The 18,818-nt window shown below is 39.7% G+C and overlaps 1 protein-coding gene across 3 annotated transcripts; it reads right to left on the bottom strand.

Moving 5' to 3' along the window:
• Positions 1 to 1,636: 1,636 nt before the first annotated feature.
• On the bottom strand, positions 1,637 to 18,331 carry IL12A (interleukin 12A). 3 transcript variants are annotated; one of them, XM_056563184.1, is made up of 6 exons: positions 18,236 to 18,331; positions 9,773 to 9,921; positions 7,332 to 7,442; positions 4,804 to 4,845; positions 4,611 to 4,712; positions 1,637 to 2,307 (listed from the first exon to the last, which is right to left on the bottom strand). In XM_056563184.1, exons 1-6 carry the CDS (start codon positions 18,273 to 18,275, stop codon positions 2,125 to 2,127), a joined length of 627 nt encoding a protein of 208 aa, XP_056419159.1. In that variant the 5' UTR covers positions 18,276 to 18,331; the 3' UTR covers positions 1,637 to 2,124. The 3 variants fall into 3 exon arrangements, with proteins under 3 accessions (XP_056419159.1, XP_056419161.1, XP_056419160.1); XM_056563186.1 differs by lacking the exon at positions 18,236 to 18,331 and adding an exon at positions 17,471 to 17,600; XM_056563185.1 differs by lacking the exon at positions 18,236 to 18,331 and adding an exon at positions 16,375 to 16,468.
• Positions 18,332 to 18,818: the final 487 nt, after the last annotated feature.

The raw sequence follows: 18,818 nt of genomic DNA, 5'->3' as shown, positions 1-18,818 counted from the left end.
AGGTATCAGTATTCACCATATGTTTTGTGTTTCTGGCATTTTCCTCCGGTGCAGAAACGTCCTGGGAGTTGACCTTGCTTGGAACAATCCTATACTGGGATGATCGGCGTCTTCTACCAGCTGATCACATTCCGTAGTAAGTTGCAGAGACTGACTGCTGTTGGTGATTTAACTACAGCTGTCGATACGGGTCAAAAAGCATCTAATGCGTTTGGGAAATTGTGATTTTCTTCCCCAGCGTAGGATCGTTCCAAGCAAGGTCATCTCCCAGGACATTTCTGCATCGGAGGAAAACACCACGAACACAGGACATAAGGTGAATACTGATATCTTGCATACTATATAGAGTATTAAGAACTAGCACCTAAGTCATTTGGAAGTTTGTGATGTGCATTTTGTCGCGGTATCAGTATATGTGACTGTGGTGGCCCAGTACAGGAGTAGCACTCCTGTACTATTGCTGCCCTGTCAGGTGGACTCTATTTCAGTGACCTCTGGGCCCCCCCTTTAACCTATGTTCCTTAAATAGTTAATAAGCACCTATATTATCTAATGTAATGTGTATATATGGTTATGTGCCTTTAAATACTGTTGTCATGTGTTGTAACTAAGGAAGGTACCAGTGACAATGTGACCTATAGAATGACCTATGGGACCCCTTCAGAGTCTCCCCCATAAAAACCCTGGGAGGAGCTAGTTCAGTCTCTTGGATAATTCCATAATGAGTGCAGCAAGGTCAAGTCCTGAGAGAGAGTGTCTGGTGTCCTGAGGAGGCCTAAAGCCTATCACGCAGCCATGCCTCCACAAATCTGCTACCCCACAGGTGAACGTCAAAATCTGGTAGGCTACATACGGGGTGAAGTCTGTGAAGTCAGTCTAGTCAAGTCAGTCAAGATCAGTCTGTATCAAGTCAGTGTGGGCCTGCAGCAAATTGTCCAAATCCATTATAAGTCCCAGCGAGCCCTAAAGTCTCTGAAGTCACTTGTCACCTTCTTAGGCCTAACTGAGCTGTCAAGACTATTACACCTTTCTACCTCAGTAAAGCTGCCGTTGTTCCATAACTTGGCGTCGGAGTTATTATTTTCCCCGTGCCTAGCCCAGGATCCAGCGGTATACTTTCGGGTGGTAAAGAGGTTAAATCATGCCCTGGCATCAGGAATACAAGGGGTTAATGCCATCTGCCCCTAGGGTAACAACATCTGCCCTCATCACACCCTCACCACATGACCGTTGGGAAATATCATTGCGTAAAGAGGTGTATATAAGTCTAATTGGGGACTACTTGTAACATACAATAGCATATATATTCAGAGAATTGAATACACACCCTGCATCCTTATTCCCTTCCCCGCCGCTCCTGATTCCCTTAATGTAGAACTGCTGAATGCGCATCTATTTCACTTCTTTTTTTTTTTTTTTTTTTGAGTAATAACAAAAGGAGTAAATGGAGAAATTCATTATTTCGAATCGAGTCGTAATTCAAATTTGTTTCAAATCACATTTTTCATGAATTCGGAACAAATTCGGATTTGTCCAATTCGATTCGCTCATCTCTAATGAGAGCCATAAATCAGGCTGGGACTTGTGTTCATAATAGACACAAAAATGAAGAAAAAAATTCAGTGTTTATTCCGACTTTATTTATTGAAATCTCGGTATAGTAATAATGAGAATCAGAATATATAGTTAAAACTACATGATATGATAAATTATTCAACAAGTAGAACATAATAAATAGCTCAAAATAAATAGAAATAATAAATAACAATAAATAACATAAATAGGTGTCATAAATGTCAAAGTGTAAGTTGTTTTCAAGTAAGTCAATATCAATAGCTTAAATTTCTGTACTGCCAACATACCGTCAATTGATTTAGAATTACATAAATAAATCACATATATATATATATATATATATATATATATATATATATATGTTAATATTTTTTAAAATTTTTAACTTTTATGTTTGTATGGGTGCATGTGTGCTATCCTGACTGCATTGACGTGATGCAGTAACAAAGCAGCTGGGGGTTTGTTTGTTCAGCCAACTATACAGCGCATTCTGTGTTAGCTAAATCTTCATGTCAGTGTTAACCCAGTGGTGTAAATTTTGAATAAAACTTAATGTTTCATTGCTTTCTGGTGCATTGAACCTTCGTTCATCATCTGTCTTAAAACTCTGGATATAGTTGTGGCACGTAATTGAAAATAGAGCATTGCAGTGCACTGCTTAAACAGACGATCAGATTTGTCATTGAATGCTTTCTCCTCATGGTCCTTATCTTCATTGTGTACTTTTAAAGCCTGAAATAAGAAATATTTCATTCAGTTTTTCAGATTAACACAGAAAAATCTGTATAAAATAGTCATAAGGTAATCAAAAAAATAATACAACAAAAACCAAACAATTAATAAAATAGAAATATTTTATTTATTTATTTATTTAAATAAATATAAATAATAATACGTTTTTAATATGTCCAGGTACAGTCTCACTTCTACATGAGATGACTTTATTCCCTGTTACTGTGAATGATAAAATGCCAATTTGCAGGTCAATATAAATAAAGATATAAATCTATATGGCAAATCAAAATATGTCAGCATTTTTGCAATGATTGTACAGCTGAAAATGTTTACCTAGTACTCAATATAATATTTGTTGGTTTGCAAAATAATTACATCTGTATGGGCCTAAAGAAAGTTGATATTGCTGTAGCTGTAGTTGTGCGCTAGAGGGCACAATTGTGCCTAGTAAACAGACTTCTGTATAGATAGAGTCTAATAAAGAGCAGGTCTTGTGGCTCCTCTAGAGCCCTATATTGTTGTGGGCATGATCTGTAGCTTGGGCAGAGGTCACTGTGCAACAAGGGAGAGTACCGTATTTTTCGTCATATAAGACGCTCCGGAATATAAGACGCACCCAATTTTAAAGGATGAAACTATAGAAAAAAACGATTCTGAACCAAATACAATGTAAAGTATTGGACAGTGATCTTCAACCTGCGGACCTCCAGATGTTGCAAAACTACAACTCCCAGCATGCCCGGACAGCCGATGGCTGTCCGGGCATGCTGGGAGTTGTAGTTTTGCAACATCTGGTGGTCCGCAGGTTGAAGACCACTGGTATAGGAGGTAATATTCACGTGTCCCTGCCGCTCTGGACCGGTCACTGCTGCCCTGGATGTTGCGCTCCATCGCTGTCGCCGTGTCCCCGGGGTGTCCCCGTCTCTGCTGCCGGTATCCTCGCTCTCCTTCGCCGCCATCACGTTGCCACGCACGCCGCCACGCACGCCGCTCCTATTGGATGACGGGATGCGCGACGACGTGATGACGACGAAGAAGAGCGACGGCCATGCAGGGGATCCCGGCACGGAGCAGACACGGAGGAGGCAGGTAAGGTCCCTCTCAGTGTCCTGTAAGCTGTTCGGGACGCCGCGATTTCACCGCGGCAGTTCCGAACAGCCCGACTGAGCCGGGTTAGTGTCACTTTCGCTTCAGACGTGGCGGTCAGCTTTGATCGCTGCTGCTGAAGGGTTAATACAGGGCATCACCACGATCGGTGATGTCCTTTATTAGCCGCGGGTCCCGGCCGTTGATGGCCATAGGGACCGACCCGATAGGACAGGGTTTTAATGTGTATTTGCCGTATAAGACGCACCAACTTTTCCCCCCCAGTTTTGGGAAAGAAGAAGTGCGTCTTATACGGCGAAAAATACGGTAAGCATGTTGTGACATCACCTATTGTTACAGGTGGATCCTGTGTTATCTGCTTCCAAGTTTATTACATTAGTTATATTTCTGCCTGTGGTTATGAGATGACTGTTGACAAGGGACCTTCTACAGCTGTCAGACTGTTACGAAGCTCAGTGGCCAGAGTGAAAACTGCAAGGTTCTTTTTTTAACATAGATAGTAACATGGAAAAGAAATGATTAAATAAATAATATATGTTCTACTTTCTAAGATAGAAACTTGACTACATAGAAACTCTCATCCCCTTTAAGTGTACCTGTATTAAGATAAAAAAAAATCTTTCAGGCATACTCTTTAACTTGTGCTGATCCTGTTTGTGTGCTTAAATCTTGGTCTTCATCATTTTATGTCTCCTAGTTCCTCGTTTATGTTGCTCACACTGTGTGTATTTTACTGAGGAGGAGGGGACATTCCCTTGGGAAAGCATGACACTAGCCCTCACATCTTATGTGGGAACTTACTCCCTCACTCCTTAGAGCTGACAACCACCTGCTATGTGCACTGAGGTTGTATGACACACCCTCAGCTCACACAGCAGGCTGATTGATAAGCTGGGAGCCTGGAAAACATGGGTGGACATTCTGCACATTTAAGTGCTCTGGCGGACACTAGATACGTTCAGAAATGCACCATCTTATAGACAATGCATTTCCGAGCTGAATCCGCAGTTAGAATAAACATGTCTTTGTGCGGATGCCGGAATTGGGATTTTTGTGGCAGAAACAGTGTACAGTGCAGCAGCATCCCATTGAAATCAATGGGACTCTGCTGCAAAGAAATGCCTGTGTGGAATATTCTGGTGGAATTCCGCACCGACATTCCACCTAGTGAATATTAGCAGATTAACCCTCACCTGCATCATGCCCCGAACTGTTTTGTCAAGAGTTGGATTCAAGCCCTGCAGTCGTTTCATGTTGAGTTTCAGGTCAGAATAGATAGCTGCCAGGCACTTGTCCTGTGGAGAGGGGAGAGTACAGTCCTTATTTTATCATTTTGTGTGAAGATTACAGTAATACTTCTTCATTGTGCAGCAGTTATAAACAAACCTCATCAACCCCTGTTCTGTTCATCTGTGTGCAGGTACACGTCTGGAATGAAAGATAAATTATTATGCCTTGTCTAAATAAACATAGGTTTTATGTAAAGTTACATAAAGTTACTAAGATCTCCCTGTATTAATATGCAGATTTTATCATAAATTGTGTTCCAGATTTAACCCTGTATGCAACATTGCTTAAAAGTTTATATGGCTGCGCGGCATCAAGAGAAAAATATTTAATGTGCACAATATGTTGTATTTATTTAATCATTTCAGAGGCATGTCATTGGTTATTGTGTATATGGATATTAATGTTGTATTTGCATCTTAGCATACATTGTTTCATTATTAATCTAGATTGTATCATAATGTACAGTAACCCCCCGACATGCGATGGCCCCGACATATGATCAAATCGACATATGATGGCCTCTCAGAGGCCATCGCATATCAATGTCAGCATCGACATACGATGCTTTTATATGTCGGGGCCATCGCATTAACTGCTATCCGACAGCGCAAAATGCTTAAGCTGCTGTCGGATAGCAGTTTAAGCATCCCGGACAGGTTCGCTTACCTATCCCCGCTGCTCCGGGTCCACTTCCGGATCCTCCGGCGTCTTCTGTATCTTCTCCTGGGTCCGAGCCTCGCTTTCCGGCGTCGTTATTACGTCGCTATGTACGCCGTGCCGGCGCACCAACGTAATAACGTCACCAGAAAGCGAGGCCCGGACCCTGCAGAAGATTCGGAAGAAGCAGGAGGATCCCGAAGAAGATGCCGGAGCAGCGGGACAGCATCGGGAGCCCCTGGTACGGCATCGGGAATGGTGAGGACAGGTGAGTATAACTTCCTGTACTGTACATTGCACGAATCCCTCAACATTCGATGGATTCGACAAACGATGGGTCGTTTGGAACTAATTACCATCGTATGTTGAGGGACCACTGTAATGTATTGTATGTGTGAATATTACGTATATTGCTTTTTGATACTTCATGTGGAATAATTTATAGGTATTGCATATTTTGGCTTATTACTAGTCACACTATGTGTGTTGTTAGAATGCAGAACCTTGAGAAAGGTAAAAACCTTGAGAAAGGCAATCGAAGCATGTTGGTTTTGTATGTACTCAGGTCCAGTCAGGCATTTTATGGAGAAGCTATGAAATAAAGTTGGATTTTATATATTCCTAATTCAATTGAGTGCTAGATATCTTTCCCGGCGGGATCTCCATTTGGGCTTTCTGTAATTGTAAATCCTGTGTGTCTCATCCCATGCTACTCGAAGTTTGGGGTCTATGGAGTTACACAAGAAACATAGAAACATAGAATATGTCAGCAGATAAGAACCATTTGGCCCATCTAGTCTGCCCAATATTCTGAATACTACCAGTAGTATGAGCTGAATTAAACCTATTTATTTTTGTTGGGGTTAGGTTACATGTGCCGTATTTTGCTGCATATTTGCTTCTGCATATTTTCCAATCCACTGAAGTCAATGGGTAGCAAAACATGCAGCTGATTTTGCTACCCATTCACTTCAGTGTGTAGGAAAATACGCAGCAGCAAATACTCAGCAAAATCTGGCACGTGTGACACTACCCTTTTGCTTAAAGGGGTAATCCACTGGAAAACATTTTTTTTTTTTTAGGAACTGGGCCAGAAAGTTAAACAGATTTGTAAATAACTTCTATTTAAAAATCTTAATCCTTCCACTACTTATCAAATGCTGTATATTTCACAGGAACTTTTTTTCTTTTTTATTTTCTTTTCTGTTTGACCACAGTGCTCTCTGTTGACACCTTTGTCCATTTTAGGAACTGTCCATAGTAGAAGCAAATCCCCATAGGAAACCTATTCTGCTCTGGACAGTTCCTAAAATGCACAGAGGTGTCAGCAGAGAGCACTGTGGTCAGACATGGGTACAGAAGATTGTGATGTCACGACTCCGCCCCTGTGTGACGTCACACTCCGCCCCTCAATGCAAGTCTATGGGAGGGGGCGTGACAGCTGTTATGGGCAAAGCCAGACAGTTTTGGTTTAAGGCATATTGATAAATCTTTGCCACTGTCTTTCACTTTGGTGAATTAAACAATACAGCACATTAAGTTCAATGGCCACAGTGTAATGCATCAATTGCCCTGTTGGGGTGCTGTAGATAAACTAAATTGTTGCTATAAGGTTCCCCAGCTATTTATACCAGCTGGTTGTGTGTACTAGAACTGAATAACCTGTGAAATGTTAAGGATAATCGGTTATGTTAATTGCTATCTAAGACACCTCTGAAGAGTGAGGCAATTATATTGGCAGAACATAGGCACACTATCTTAGTAAAAGTGCTCAAGGTCATAGCTGAAGTTATAATATATATTTGCATAGTCATTGTAATGAGGCTGCAGTTCACAGGAGACCGAGTACATGGACACTGCCGCACAATTCGGTGATTACATTAGCAAAGACCAGGCCAACAATGAAACAGGATTATAGTAAAATGAACCACTCAGTTGTAAAGATGATTGAATTGTAAAGCTCTTACCTGGGAATTCATGCTGGGGAGACATGCTTTCACTGTATTTGTTGTGTTTGCTGTTACATCTTCTATAACCACTGTTTCGTAGGAACAGTTTAACTTTCCATCTAGATCAGCCTAACAGAAATATTTAATATTTTATTATATAAAACATATCACTTCAGAAATTTACATTTCATTGAAAGTCATTTACCATACAATAAACCCCTCTAAGAGACCATAGAGGCTTTCACTCATGAAATGTTGTAGTTTAGGTTTTAGGGGAATATTTATCAATACCTGTGCAGAGGAAAAGTTGCCCAGTTCCCCATAGCAACCAATCAAATCGCTTCTTTCATTTTGCAGAGGCCTTGTTGAAAATGAAAGAAGAAATCTGATTGGTTTACAGGTTTTGATAAATCTCACCCTTTGGGCCCATTCACATTACATATTTTCCAAGCGACATTCGGTTGTAAAAAAACTCTTCTTGTTTTCAATGGGATTCCGCTGCACCATGTACACTACAGAATTTCTACTACGGACGCTCCACCATGGAAATTCTGGATCCCAAACTCTGTAGAGAGAATTAAAATCTTGCTGGGAAAAGCATTGCTGTCTATGCGGACAGGGCATTTCAGAACGGTCCTAGCGCCAGCTTGTTCTGCCGACACCTGCAGCCCACGTAGTTTCCACTCGGAAGGATTACATAGTATGAATGGGCCCTTAGAATTTTCCTCAAATCTCCCAACACTGTCCTCCTTTTCATTTATTATTTAAATAAGCTTTTTCATTTGTATCTTTCTAGCTGTTGTGGTACTACGATCAGCTGGGATTTGTAATTTCTCAATAGACTGAAAGTCATAGGTTGGAGACCACTGCCTTTTACCAATATTTTGGTCTGGTTTCACATTTTTTTGCAGACAAACATCCCATTTGTTGTAGCATTTGTATTATGTTTTTGTTTGATATTGCATTTAAATCTATGGTAAAAATATACAATACAGCACATACAAAGCATTTGGTGTGTGGCATTTTTGTGGCATGTTTTTCCATAGGCTTCTCTATGGGACAGTGGTCTCCAAACAGTTGTCTGGATATGCTGGGAGTTGTAGTTTTGTAGCAGCTGAAGGTCTACAGTTTGGAGACCACTGCTATAGAACAAGAAAAATACCAGAAAGAAAAGCATGTACTAAATTACACTGAATAGAAAATGCCTCCAAAACACACATAAAATGCCATAAAAGCATGCACTCAAAACACTGCTGTTTTAAAATGAGTTGTGTATGTAGTTTAAATGCAAGAAAATAACACTGTGTACAGGATCTGATCAAAAGATTTGTCAGAAAGAAGACAATTGGGGAATATACAAGAATGACTGGAATTGATACTTAGGTTTAAAAGTGTTTTCCTGTAAAAGCACGCACTTCAAAAGAGGAAGAGGACATTGTCTACACAATGGAGAATGATAACATATAAAAGTGATTGTATAAGAACAAAAAAAATCTTGGACAAATAAAACAAATGAAAGTAGAAGAAACAAATCTCGAGTTTATACAAGAAGAAACATTCATTCCAAAGTGCAAACAGTATCCCCTTAAAATACAGCATTAATACAGCAACATAATGGCCAAATAGCATGGACAAATCTTCCATCTGACAAAGAGATTTCCCTTCACTATTCACTATAGTGTGAAGGTAGGGGATGACAGTTCCTTAAGATGCCACAAAAAGTAGGAGTTTATGGGTTCATCTTCTGCTGATGTAAAGATTTATTAATGCTTTATTATTATTAAGTGTGATCTGTGGATTGAAGATCTAAAGGTCTCCATACAATTAAAGCATACCTGTCAGATCCCACAAAAAAAACATATGTTAACTCAGTACCTAATCCTAACCATGTAAGTCATTTTTATGCCTCTATCACCTATATTTATTATTTAAAAAAAATCCCTCTTTTCATTAGCTCACAGTGTTAGAAATCCTCTCAGGGGAGGGGGGCGTCCCTTGTGGTGGTCGGAGGTGATTGTGTCTAAATTTCAACTGTCCACCCTTTTGTTTTCAGAAAAATAAGCCACCACTAAAGCAGCTTACCCCTCCTCTCACCATTGAGAACACATATATGTTTGGGTAGATCGGGAGGAAGATAGCTGCCAGCTAAACATTTGTTCAGTCAACACCTATTAAAGGTGTATTGTCACCTGAATAGCTATTAGTGGCAGACAAACTTAAAGGCATGTCAAATCGGGGACAAAAGGTCAACCATATGAGACTTTTTGCAGCTAGGTCTAAGATAAGTAAAACAAAATTAGCCTGATGTGTGCTCTCCCTACCTTATTCATCGGTATTTGGTTGCCCAATATCTTATGTGTGATAAGCTTATACCACCCTGTCAAGGTAATGACGGTATATACACAAATATTATATAATATATAGCAAATACAGCATATTTGTTTATTAACAGTTATTACCTGTAGTTTTAGGATGGCTTCAGACACCACATTTACTAGGTTCCTGGAGATATTATAAGACCTTTCAAGGTCAAAGGGTTGACAGATTGTTTTGCTCTCTACAACCAATGACCGACCAATCACTACTAGCATCCACATGATGCAACAGCCTGCAGATGATAGGGGAATGGTTATTACTGGCAACAAGCGCATATACAAAAAAAAAAAAAAGACTCAAACTTAAAGTAGCTGTACAGAATTAGAAAAAAAGATCTGCCTTCAATTCCCAGAAACAGTGATACCGTTTTCGTTATGTCTGGAATGGAAGCTTAGACACCTTCACACGAGTGGGGATTGGCTGCAATATTGGGAAAATGCCTATAAACTTGTGTGTGGCTGTTTCTGAGAAGAGAATCAGTGTCTTTCTTTTGTCATCTTGCAGAAACCCTTTAGGCTGGTGTCACACACGGCGGTTTTACCAAAACTGTCACTGCAGTTTTTAATAAAGTTTTTTGGGGCAAAACCAGAAGTGGATTCAACAGGGAGGAGAAGTATAATTCCCTATCATATACCCCATTCCTATTAAATCAGATTTTGGCTTTGGCTCAAAAACCTGAATGAAAGACAGCTACAAAAACTGCAGTGTTAAAGGGGGTCGTGACATCACGACCACGCCCCTCGTGACATCTCACAACGCCCCCTCAAAGCAAGTCTATGGGAAGGGGCATGGTGGCTGCCACGCCCCCTCCCATAGACTTGCTTTGAGGGGGCATGCATGACATCACAAGGGGCATGGCAGTGACACCACAACCCCCGCAGCCCGCACCCAGCATTCGGAACAAAATGTTCTGAATGCTGGGGCAGTGGAGTACCCCTTTAAAAAAATCCTATGGGATTCTGCTGCACTGCTCACATGGCAGAAATTTAGATTCTGGAGTCCGTAGAAAAAATAGACATGTCTATTCTTATTGCAGATTCTTCAAGAAATTGCGTTGGCGTCTATGACATTTCCACGGCACATTTCCAAATGGTCCTAGCGCCGGCATGTTCTGCTGGTGCACCGCTGTCAGTGGAAAGTCTTCACGGAAATTTTCTGTGCGGACATTTGCCTTTGTGAACATAGCCTTAGGGTAGCTGCCTTTTTTCCTTTTGGAAAAACACTACAGTTTTTGTGGCAGTTTTTCATTTAGTTTTTTGAGCCCTTAATGGGAAATATTTCACACAGTATATATTACAAAGTAGGGTAACTGTTAGTTAAAGTGTTACTTGTTTACAATAGGGATGTGTTCACTTTTTTTGTTGTGTTTTTAAAAATGTATTTTTTGTTTTGATTAGTAAACTCATGGGACACATGGGAGTTCACTAATCAAAACATAATATTCAAAAATGCAACATAGTGTAAACACAGGATTAGAGTGAAAATCTTACAATGTGCTATAACAAAATGATCATTCATTTCATGCAATGTCCTGTAAGGTTTTTTTATTTTTATTTTTTTACTGTTCCTATTGTAGTTATTCATTAACAGGGAAACCTTTATTCTCTTTTCATTATAAGTTCATAAAGGTTAAGGCCTACACAACTTTTACCTGCTTTTTGGTGGAATATTTCAAAATGTTTTTGTAAGTTATTTTTTGTTTAACACTAGAGGTTCCTAAAAAGGAACTCTGTCATCAGTGTAACCTGCACTAACCTTCGGCAATCCTCTTCGGTATCTTCAGCTCTGGGCCCGACTTGGAGCATGGGCGGAGCTTAGTGCGTCATCACTGCTGTTCTCTGCTGGGTCCGGCTGCTAGCAAACAGCAGTGGTGATGTCACTAAGCTCCGCCCATGCTCCAAGTCAGGGCCGGAGCTGAAGATACCAAAGAGGATTGCCAGAGAACGACAGCACGGAACGGGACAAGGTAAGTATTGTTGTCATCAGTGTTACTGCACTACCTGTCTGTACCGACATGTTAGTGCTGGTGACACCGATAACAGATTTCCTTTAACCCCTTTAAAGAAACAGAATAAATGTGCTCCCACTGTATGAAGCGTGCTTAGAAGCTGAGCTCCCTTCATGCTGGTGGGTCCCAGCTACTGTCAGCAGCCAGGGCCCACAGCTAATACATTGTCAATCGGGCCGATGTTCAGCATTAACCCTTTAGACACCACAATCAAAGGTGTTTGAAGCATCTAAATGCGGGAAAAATTATTGCAGGCCTGATTAGTGAGTTGATTAGGACCACCACAACGAGACGCAGGGTCCCGATTGGCTGAGAGGACGAGCCAAGTTCCCTTAGGCTGGGTTCACATATGTCCGGCATCAGGCATAAGTGAACTCAGCCTAGATCTGGACAAACTGATGTTACAACTGATGACAAGTTGGCATCCAGCTTGCATTCCCCTTTCTGGTGCCCTTTGGTGTGTCCAAAATTGAGATGCTGGATGATTGTGAACTGTCCCATTCAAATTAATGGGATCAGTTCTAGCATCAGTTTCCCCCCCGGTGCACTCCGGAGGGAAACTATGCTGTACACCTGATATATGTGAACCCAGCCTTACCGTGCTCTGTCCCATCTGATCGGGGCTTCAATACTGCAGGCAGCTTCAGCAGCCTGTAGCAATGGAGCATCGATAACACTTATTTGAAGGGGTACTCTGGTGGAAAACTCTTTATTTTTTTTCTTCAAATCAACTGGTGCCAGAAAGTTAAACAGATTTGTAAATTACTTAAATAAAAAAATCTTAATCGTTCCAATACTTGTTAGCTGCTAAATACTACAGAGGAAATTCTTTCCTTTTTTGAACATAGAGCTTTCTGCTGACATCACGCGCACAGTGCTCTCTGCTGGCATCTCTGCCCATTTTAAGAACAGTCCAGAGTAGGATAAAATCCCCATAGCAAACATATGCTGCTCTGGACAGTTCCTAAAATTGACAGAGATGTCAGCAGAGAGCACTGTGCTTGTGATGTCAGCAGAGCGCACTGTGTTCCAAAAAGAAAATAATTTCCTTTGTAGTATTCAGCAGCTAATAAGTACTGGAAGGATTAAGATTTGTTAACAGAAGTAATTTACAAATCTGTTTAACTTTCTGGCACCAATTGATAAAAAAGAAAAAAAAAGGTTTTCCACTGGAGAACCCCTTTAATGCTGTGCTATGGCAGAGCATTGTTTAGTGTATGTAATCAAAAGATAGTGAATAAAATTTTTTTTTTAAAGTTATTTAGTGAATAAACCCCTTTCCTCTTTTTTAATGGCATAAACATAAAAAAGTCCAGAATTGCTTATTTTTGTTCACTTCATATACTACAAAAAAAATGTATATGAAGCGATCAAAAAGTCCCATGAAAATAAAAGTTGTACTAATAAAACCTTCAGATCACGGCACAAAAAAATTAGCCCTTAGAAAAATAAAAGTGTTATAGGGGTCAGAAGAGAACAACTTTAAGCATACTCATTTTCATACAAAAAGTTAAAATTAGTAATTACTAAAAGTAGTAAAATAAAACAAAACCTATATAAATTGGGTATTGTTGTAATCGTATGGACCTGCAAAATAAAAGTGATGTGTCATTTTTCCCGAAAAATGCACCACGTAGAGGCGGAAGCCCTCAAATTAGCAAAATGGCATCGTTTTTTTGTTTCACCATAGTTTTAGTGGTAAAATTTGTGATGTAATTACAAAGTACAATATAGAAGCCCTCATATGGGTCTGTAGGTGGGCAATTGGAAGCGTTATGACTATTAGAGGGCCAGGAGGTAAACACGAAAGTGCAAAAATGGAAAATCCCAGAGTTTTTAAGGGGTTAGGTCTAAAGTTTAACATTATAAAGCAGTGCAGTGTTTGATGTTTTTATAGTGGAATTTTTACAAAAAATACAACACTCTTTAGACATGGCAGTTTTTTCTAATCCACTATTGTCTCTGTCCTTTCCCGGAGTTCCGTATGTAATATGCATTTATTACTACCTCTTTCTCATCGATTTTTCTCATTTTTTTGTGCAGCAAGCCCATACCAGAAATTGCATTAGGGATTTGTTTTTAGAGTTGTTTATAACCTTTCCCGGAGTTCCATGCGGCAGAGACAATGGCCCTCATTTACTATTGCAAACCCGACATGTTTTTTCGGGTTGTGCGTCAGATTCTGGCATATTGCGCCAGAAATTCTGTCTGCGCCAGAATTTGTGCCAGAATTGAAAAAACCAGACTAACTCTCCATTTTACAAAGAAAACCTGAAAAGGGGGCGTGGCCATCAGGTAAAGGGTGCATGGTAGCCGAAAAGGGGTGTGTTCCTGACATTTTCACAAAAAAACAACATATTTACTAAGGTTTCCACAGAAAATGTGGTGGATTTCAGCTGAGGAAAACTTTACAGATCAGAGCATGTGTAAAAAAAAAGCAAAATGTAGGGAAACCTTAGTAAATACCGTGGGAAAAAAATTGTAGGGAATTAAAACTAACAAAGAAACCTGCACAACACTCTTAGTAAATGAGGTTCAATATGTCAGAAGTCACATGGTCTCTGTGGGAATCTGCCCATGTGACTTCTGATATATTCTCTCTGGCTACTTAAAACCTCCGGGAAAGGTCACACAAAACTATAAAAACAAATCCCTTGCACTAAAGTATTTCCTAATACAGTGATCCCTCAACTTACAATGGCCTCAACATACAATAGTTTCAACATACAATGTTTTTTTCTGGACCATTGTAACTTGAAACCAGACTCCACATACAATGCTACGGACAGTCTGGATTTGCGAAACTTGTCAATGGCTGGAAGATCTGACCAATTAGAATGGGCATTTTACTGGTAAAACCCCTGTATTACTGAAGTGCATGCACTGACTGGTTGTCTGGTAGCGCCCCCTACAGTACAGGGAAGTACTACATGCTCTGTACTACTTTTAACCTGTGCCAGGGTTAGCTGCTCCTTTGGACACCAAGTAAGGGGAGGTTCCATTTTACTTTTTTAGGACATTGTGTACTGTACAGGACCCTGAAGAAGCTCCTGTCCTCTACATAGACTAGTGTTTCCCAACAAGGGTGCCTCCAGCTGTTGCAAAACTACAACTCCCAGGATGCCCGGACAGCCGAAGGCTGTCCGGGTATGCTGGGAGTTGTAGTTTTGCAACAGCTGGAGGCACCCTGGTTGGGAAACACTGACATAGACAGTAATTACAGCTCCCAGCAGATCTTTCTTACTTGCATCTTACTTTATCTATATTAGTTATCTACTTATTTATCTTCAATCCTCACTTTTTTTCCTATTTTTGGATGACATTTTGGTGGCTTCAGAACCAATTACCAGGTTTCCATAGAGTTATGGTTTCAACATATGATGGTTTCAACATACAATGGTCGTCCTGGAACCAATTAATATTGAAACTTGAGGGACCACTGTATGGGTCCCCTTTACAAAGCGGGGGGAAAAAATGGCACAAAGAGGTAATAAATTACATGCTAATAAAATTTTGCATCATGGGCACAAAGTGATGAAATACAAACAAACAAAATACCCCTTTAAGACGTCTACAGTTACGATTTGTAAAATAGAATTGTATGGAACTAGTGTTGCTCGCGAATATTCGCAATTCGAATATTATTCGCGAATATCGCATATTCGCGAGTTCGCGAATTTCGCGAATATAGCGCTATATATTCGTAATTACGAATATTCGTTTTTTTTTTTGTTGTTTTTTTTGTTTTTTGTTTTTTTTCACAGTACACATCACAGTGATAATCCCTCTCTCCTTCCAGTTTGTGTGGTGTAAAGAAGGCTCTAATACTACTGTGTGAGACTGACGTGCGAATGTTCGCATATGCGAACATTTGCATATGCTAATTTTCGTATATGCGAATTTTCGCTTATGCTAATTTTTGTATATGCTAATTTTCGCATATGTAACTTTTGGCATACACGAATTGTTCGCAGTTGCGAAAATAAAACGAGAATATTACGAATATTCGCGAATATATGATGAATATACGTCCATATATTCGCGAATATTCGCAAATTCGAATATGGCCTATGCCGCTCAACACTATATGGAACAATTGTTAGACAAATGATGAATATTAGAGATCTTTTTATCTATCTATATGTATCGTATCTATCTGTTTATCTATCTATCTCATAAGAATATTCATTCGCAATATCCACAACAATCTAATGTAAGCTGAAATGTAATGTATGCATTACGCAGTGTCATAACTGAATATATGTATGTTATTGGAATATGATGCACAATAAATAACAAAAGAATAAAGATTTATTGTTAACAAGGCATGTGACATGGATTTCTATCCTGCTACAGAAGATAACAAAGACAGCTGTGTATTTATAGGGAAACTCCAGATTCAAATAAAACGAAGACAGGAGAAAATAGTAATTCTTGTGCATGTTTCCAGACTGCACATAAGGCTTGATTTATACAGTGTATTTCTTCTTTTGGAAAAAAATAAATAAAAAAATATACAGTGAAAAAGAAAGCAGAAATGGAAAGGTTTGCATTGGATTTTAATTTAATATTTTCATAATTTTTTCACATATATATAGTCACAGATATTCCAATGTATTTTCCATGTGGAAGATGCGCAGAACCAGTGACTTATTTACATGTATTTTAAATACAAACCTGAAAAAAATAAATGCCGCAATTCACAGTGGCCCAGATTTATCAAACTGTGAGAGAGAAAAAGTGGAGAGATTTTCCACAGCAACCAATCACAGTTCAGCTTAAGAGCTGAGGTAAAGTGAAAGCTGAGCTGTGATTGGTCGCTGTGGGAAAATCCCTCCACTTTTTCTCTCACACAGTTTTATAAATCTAGGCCAGTGTGAACTATAACACATACAGTACAGTATTGCCAACTCTTTCTGGCATGTATTTTAGACCATAATATGTACCTGGATGCACACAAAAAAACATGGCCTACTACTTAATTTACATAGATGAAACTCTATTAATTAACGAGAACCTGTCACATTGAAAATGGTGGAAAAGTTCCAGGATAACTTGTCATTTATTCATGTAAAACTCAGCTCAATCTGGGAGAAGTAGTCAAGTGGATGGGTCTATGCAGTAACTGACAGCTCCCTGTATATACATTTATACACAGATATATGTTACTGAGTAGACCCACCTACATGATTAGTGTTGAGCGGCATAGGCCATATTCGAATTCGCGATATTTCGCGAATATATGGACGGATATTCGTTATATATTAGCTAAATTTGCATATTCGTAATATTCGCGTTTTATTTTCGCATATGCGAACATTTGCATATGCAAACACAGTAGTGTTAGAACCTTCTTTACACCACACACGCTGGAAGTAGAGAGGGATGATCACTGTGATGTGTACTGTGAAAAAAAAAACGAATATTCGTAATTGGGAATATATAGTGTCATATTTGCGAATATTTGCGAATTCACGAATATGCGATATTCGTGAATAAAATTTGCATTGTGACTATTCGCGAGCAACACCATACAAGACTACTTATCCCAGAATGAGCAGAGATTTACATGAATGAATGACAAGTTATCCTGGAACTTTTCCCACAAAATTGTATGTCGATCCCCCCGGCTTCTCCTGCTCTATAACGTTCTGCATTTTTGCATTTGCATTTGTAATGTGACAGGTTCCCTTTAACCCTATAATGCCTTTAAAAAGTATTTGATCATAATCAAGTCTTCATCTCTAAAACATTCCAGGACTTTTACATTAACCTTCCAGAAGTATTTTCTCCTCACATATTAGTCTAGGGTTCTGTTCATATCACTATAATGACTTCTATTTAAAGGGGTACTCCGCTGTTCAGCGTTTGGAAGAAACTATTCCGAACACTGGAGCCGGCGCTGGAAGCTCGTGATGTCATAGCCCTGCCTCCTCATGATGTTACTCCCCGCCCCCTCAATGCAAGTCTATGGGAGGGGGGTGTGACATCGTCACGCCCCCTCCCATAGACTTGCATTGAGGGGGCGGGGCGTGACATCATGAAGGGGCTATAGCTCCCGGCACCTGCTCCAGCGTTCGGAACGGTTTCTTCCAAATGCTGAGCAGCGGAGTACCCCTTTAACTTTTACATCAGGAAAGTCTCTTGAAGTAAATAGCAGCACTGACAGATGCCTGAAGTGAATAGGCATACATTGGGATAGGTCACCTATAGGTTTCTATGGAAAAAAATAATAATAATACTGCATGCTATACCTTTACTATACTGTATATAGTTTTATAGAATAGCATCATCTACTACACTAATGTACCAAGTATACCACTCACTCTGTAGACCTCCTTTGGGTCAGTGGAATTCTGCTGAACACTCAAGTCCCATGCATGGAGGTCTATCCTCATAAGTTTTAGGACATACAAAATATTAGGCATTTCGTTTTCAGTATGAATATTATTTGATACAAATTGCTATATTATAAAATGTATATATGATAGAGGACCATATACTGCACACAGCACTGGAGGACAGTGAGGGGACTTACTCCATAGTGTTGGTCGGCTGCTGGGTACTGGAGGTCTCATCGTGATGCTCCCTGCTGGCTGAGGTGTGTAAATGCTGAGCTGCTCCTGGTTCTTAGGCTGGATATTGTAGATGTGTGAAGTTGTCTTGACTTATATAGTGAAGTGTCCAGGCTAATCCCAGGACTTCCCCAACCTTTCTCTAGCAGATACTGACATCTGTGTCAATGTGAAACAGAGCTGACATGACTGCTTATCATCAGGCAAGCACCCTGTAAGGATTTACTCTAGATGGATTTTACCCTGTTTCTTGAAAAGGGTCTTGATAATAGAGTCATTACTACCTTTGGATATCTTACTCCACTTCAAATAATGGTAAAAGCAACAATACAAACATATCCAGTTTTATAAAGCTCCATAGTAGAGTAGGTTAAGAAAATTGTACAAAAAATATATAATTTGCCAACAATTAATAAGGACAAGTAACGGAGAAAGCTGCTTTCACACTATAAAAATACCTCCGTTATAAACGCCCGTTATAAAAACCCTGGAATCGGCCATTAAACGGCCGTTAGAAAATCCCATTATCGTCTATGGGATTTTTCC

This window comes from Hyla sarda, chromosome 3, assembly GCF_029499605.1.
Source record: "Hyla sarda isolate aHylSar1 chromosome 3, aHylSar1.hap1, whole genome shotgun sequence".
NCBI classification, from domain to species: domain Eukaryota; kingdom Metazoa; phylum Chordata; class Amphibia; order Anura; family Hylidae; genus Hyla; species Hyla sarda.
Note: the sequence above shows the minus strand (reverse complement) of the source record. Positions and strands in the feature narration are given on the sequence as shown.

Coding starts and splice junctions, on each gene's coding strand:
- IL12A (XM_056563184.1), bottom strand. CDS start 18,275: ATGAGACCTCCAGTACCCAGCAGCCGACCAACACTATGGA. Junction 7,443..9,772: donor AAGCCATCCTAAAACTACAG/GTAATAACTGTT, acceptor TATTTCTGTTAG/GCTGATCTAGATGGAAAGTT. Junction 2,308..4,610: donor CAGTTCGGGGCATGATGCAG/GTGAGGGTTAAT, acceptor TTCTTATTTCAG/GCTTTAAAAGTACACAATGA.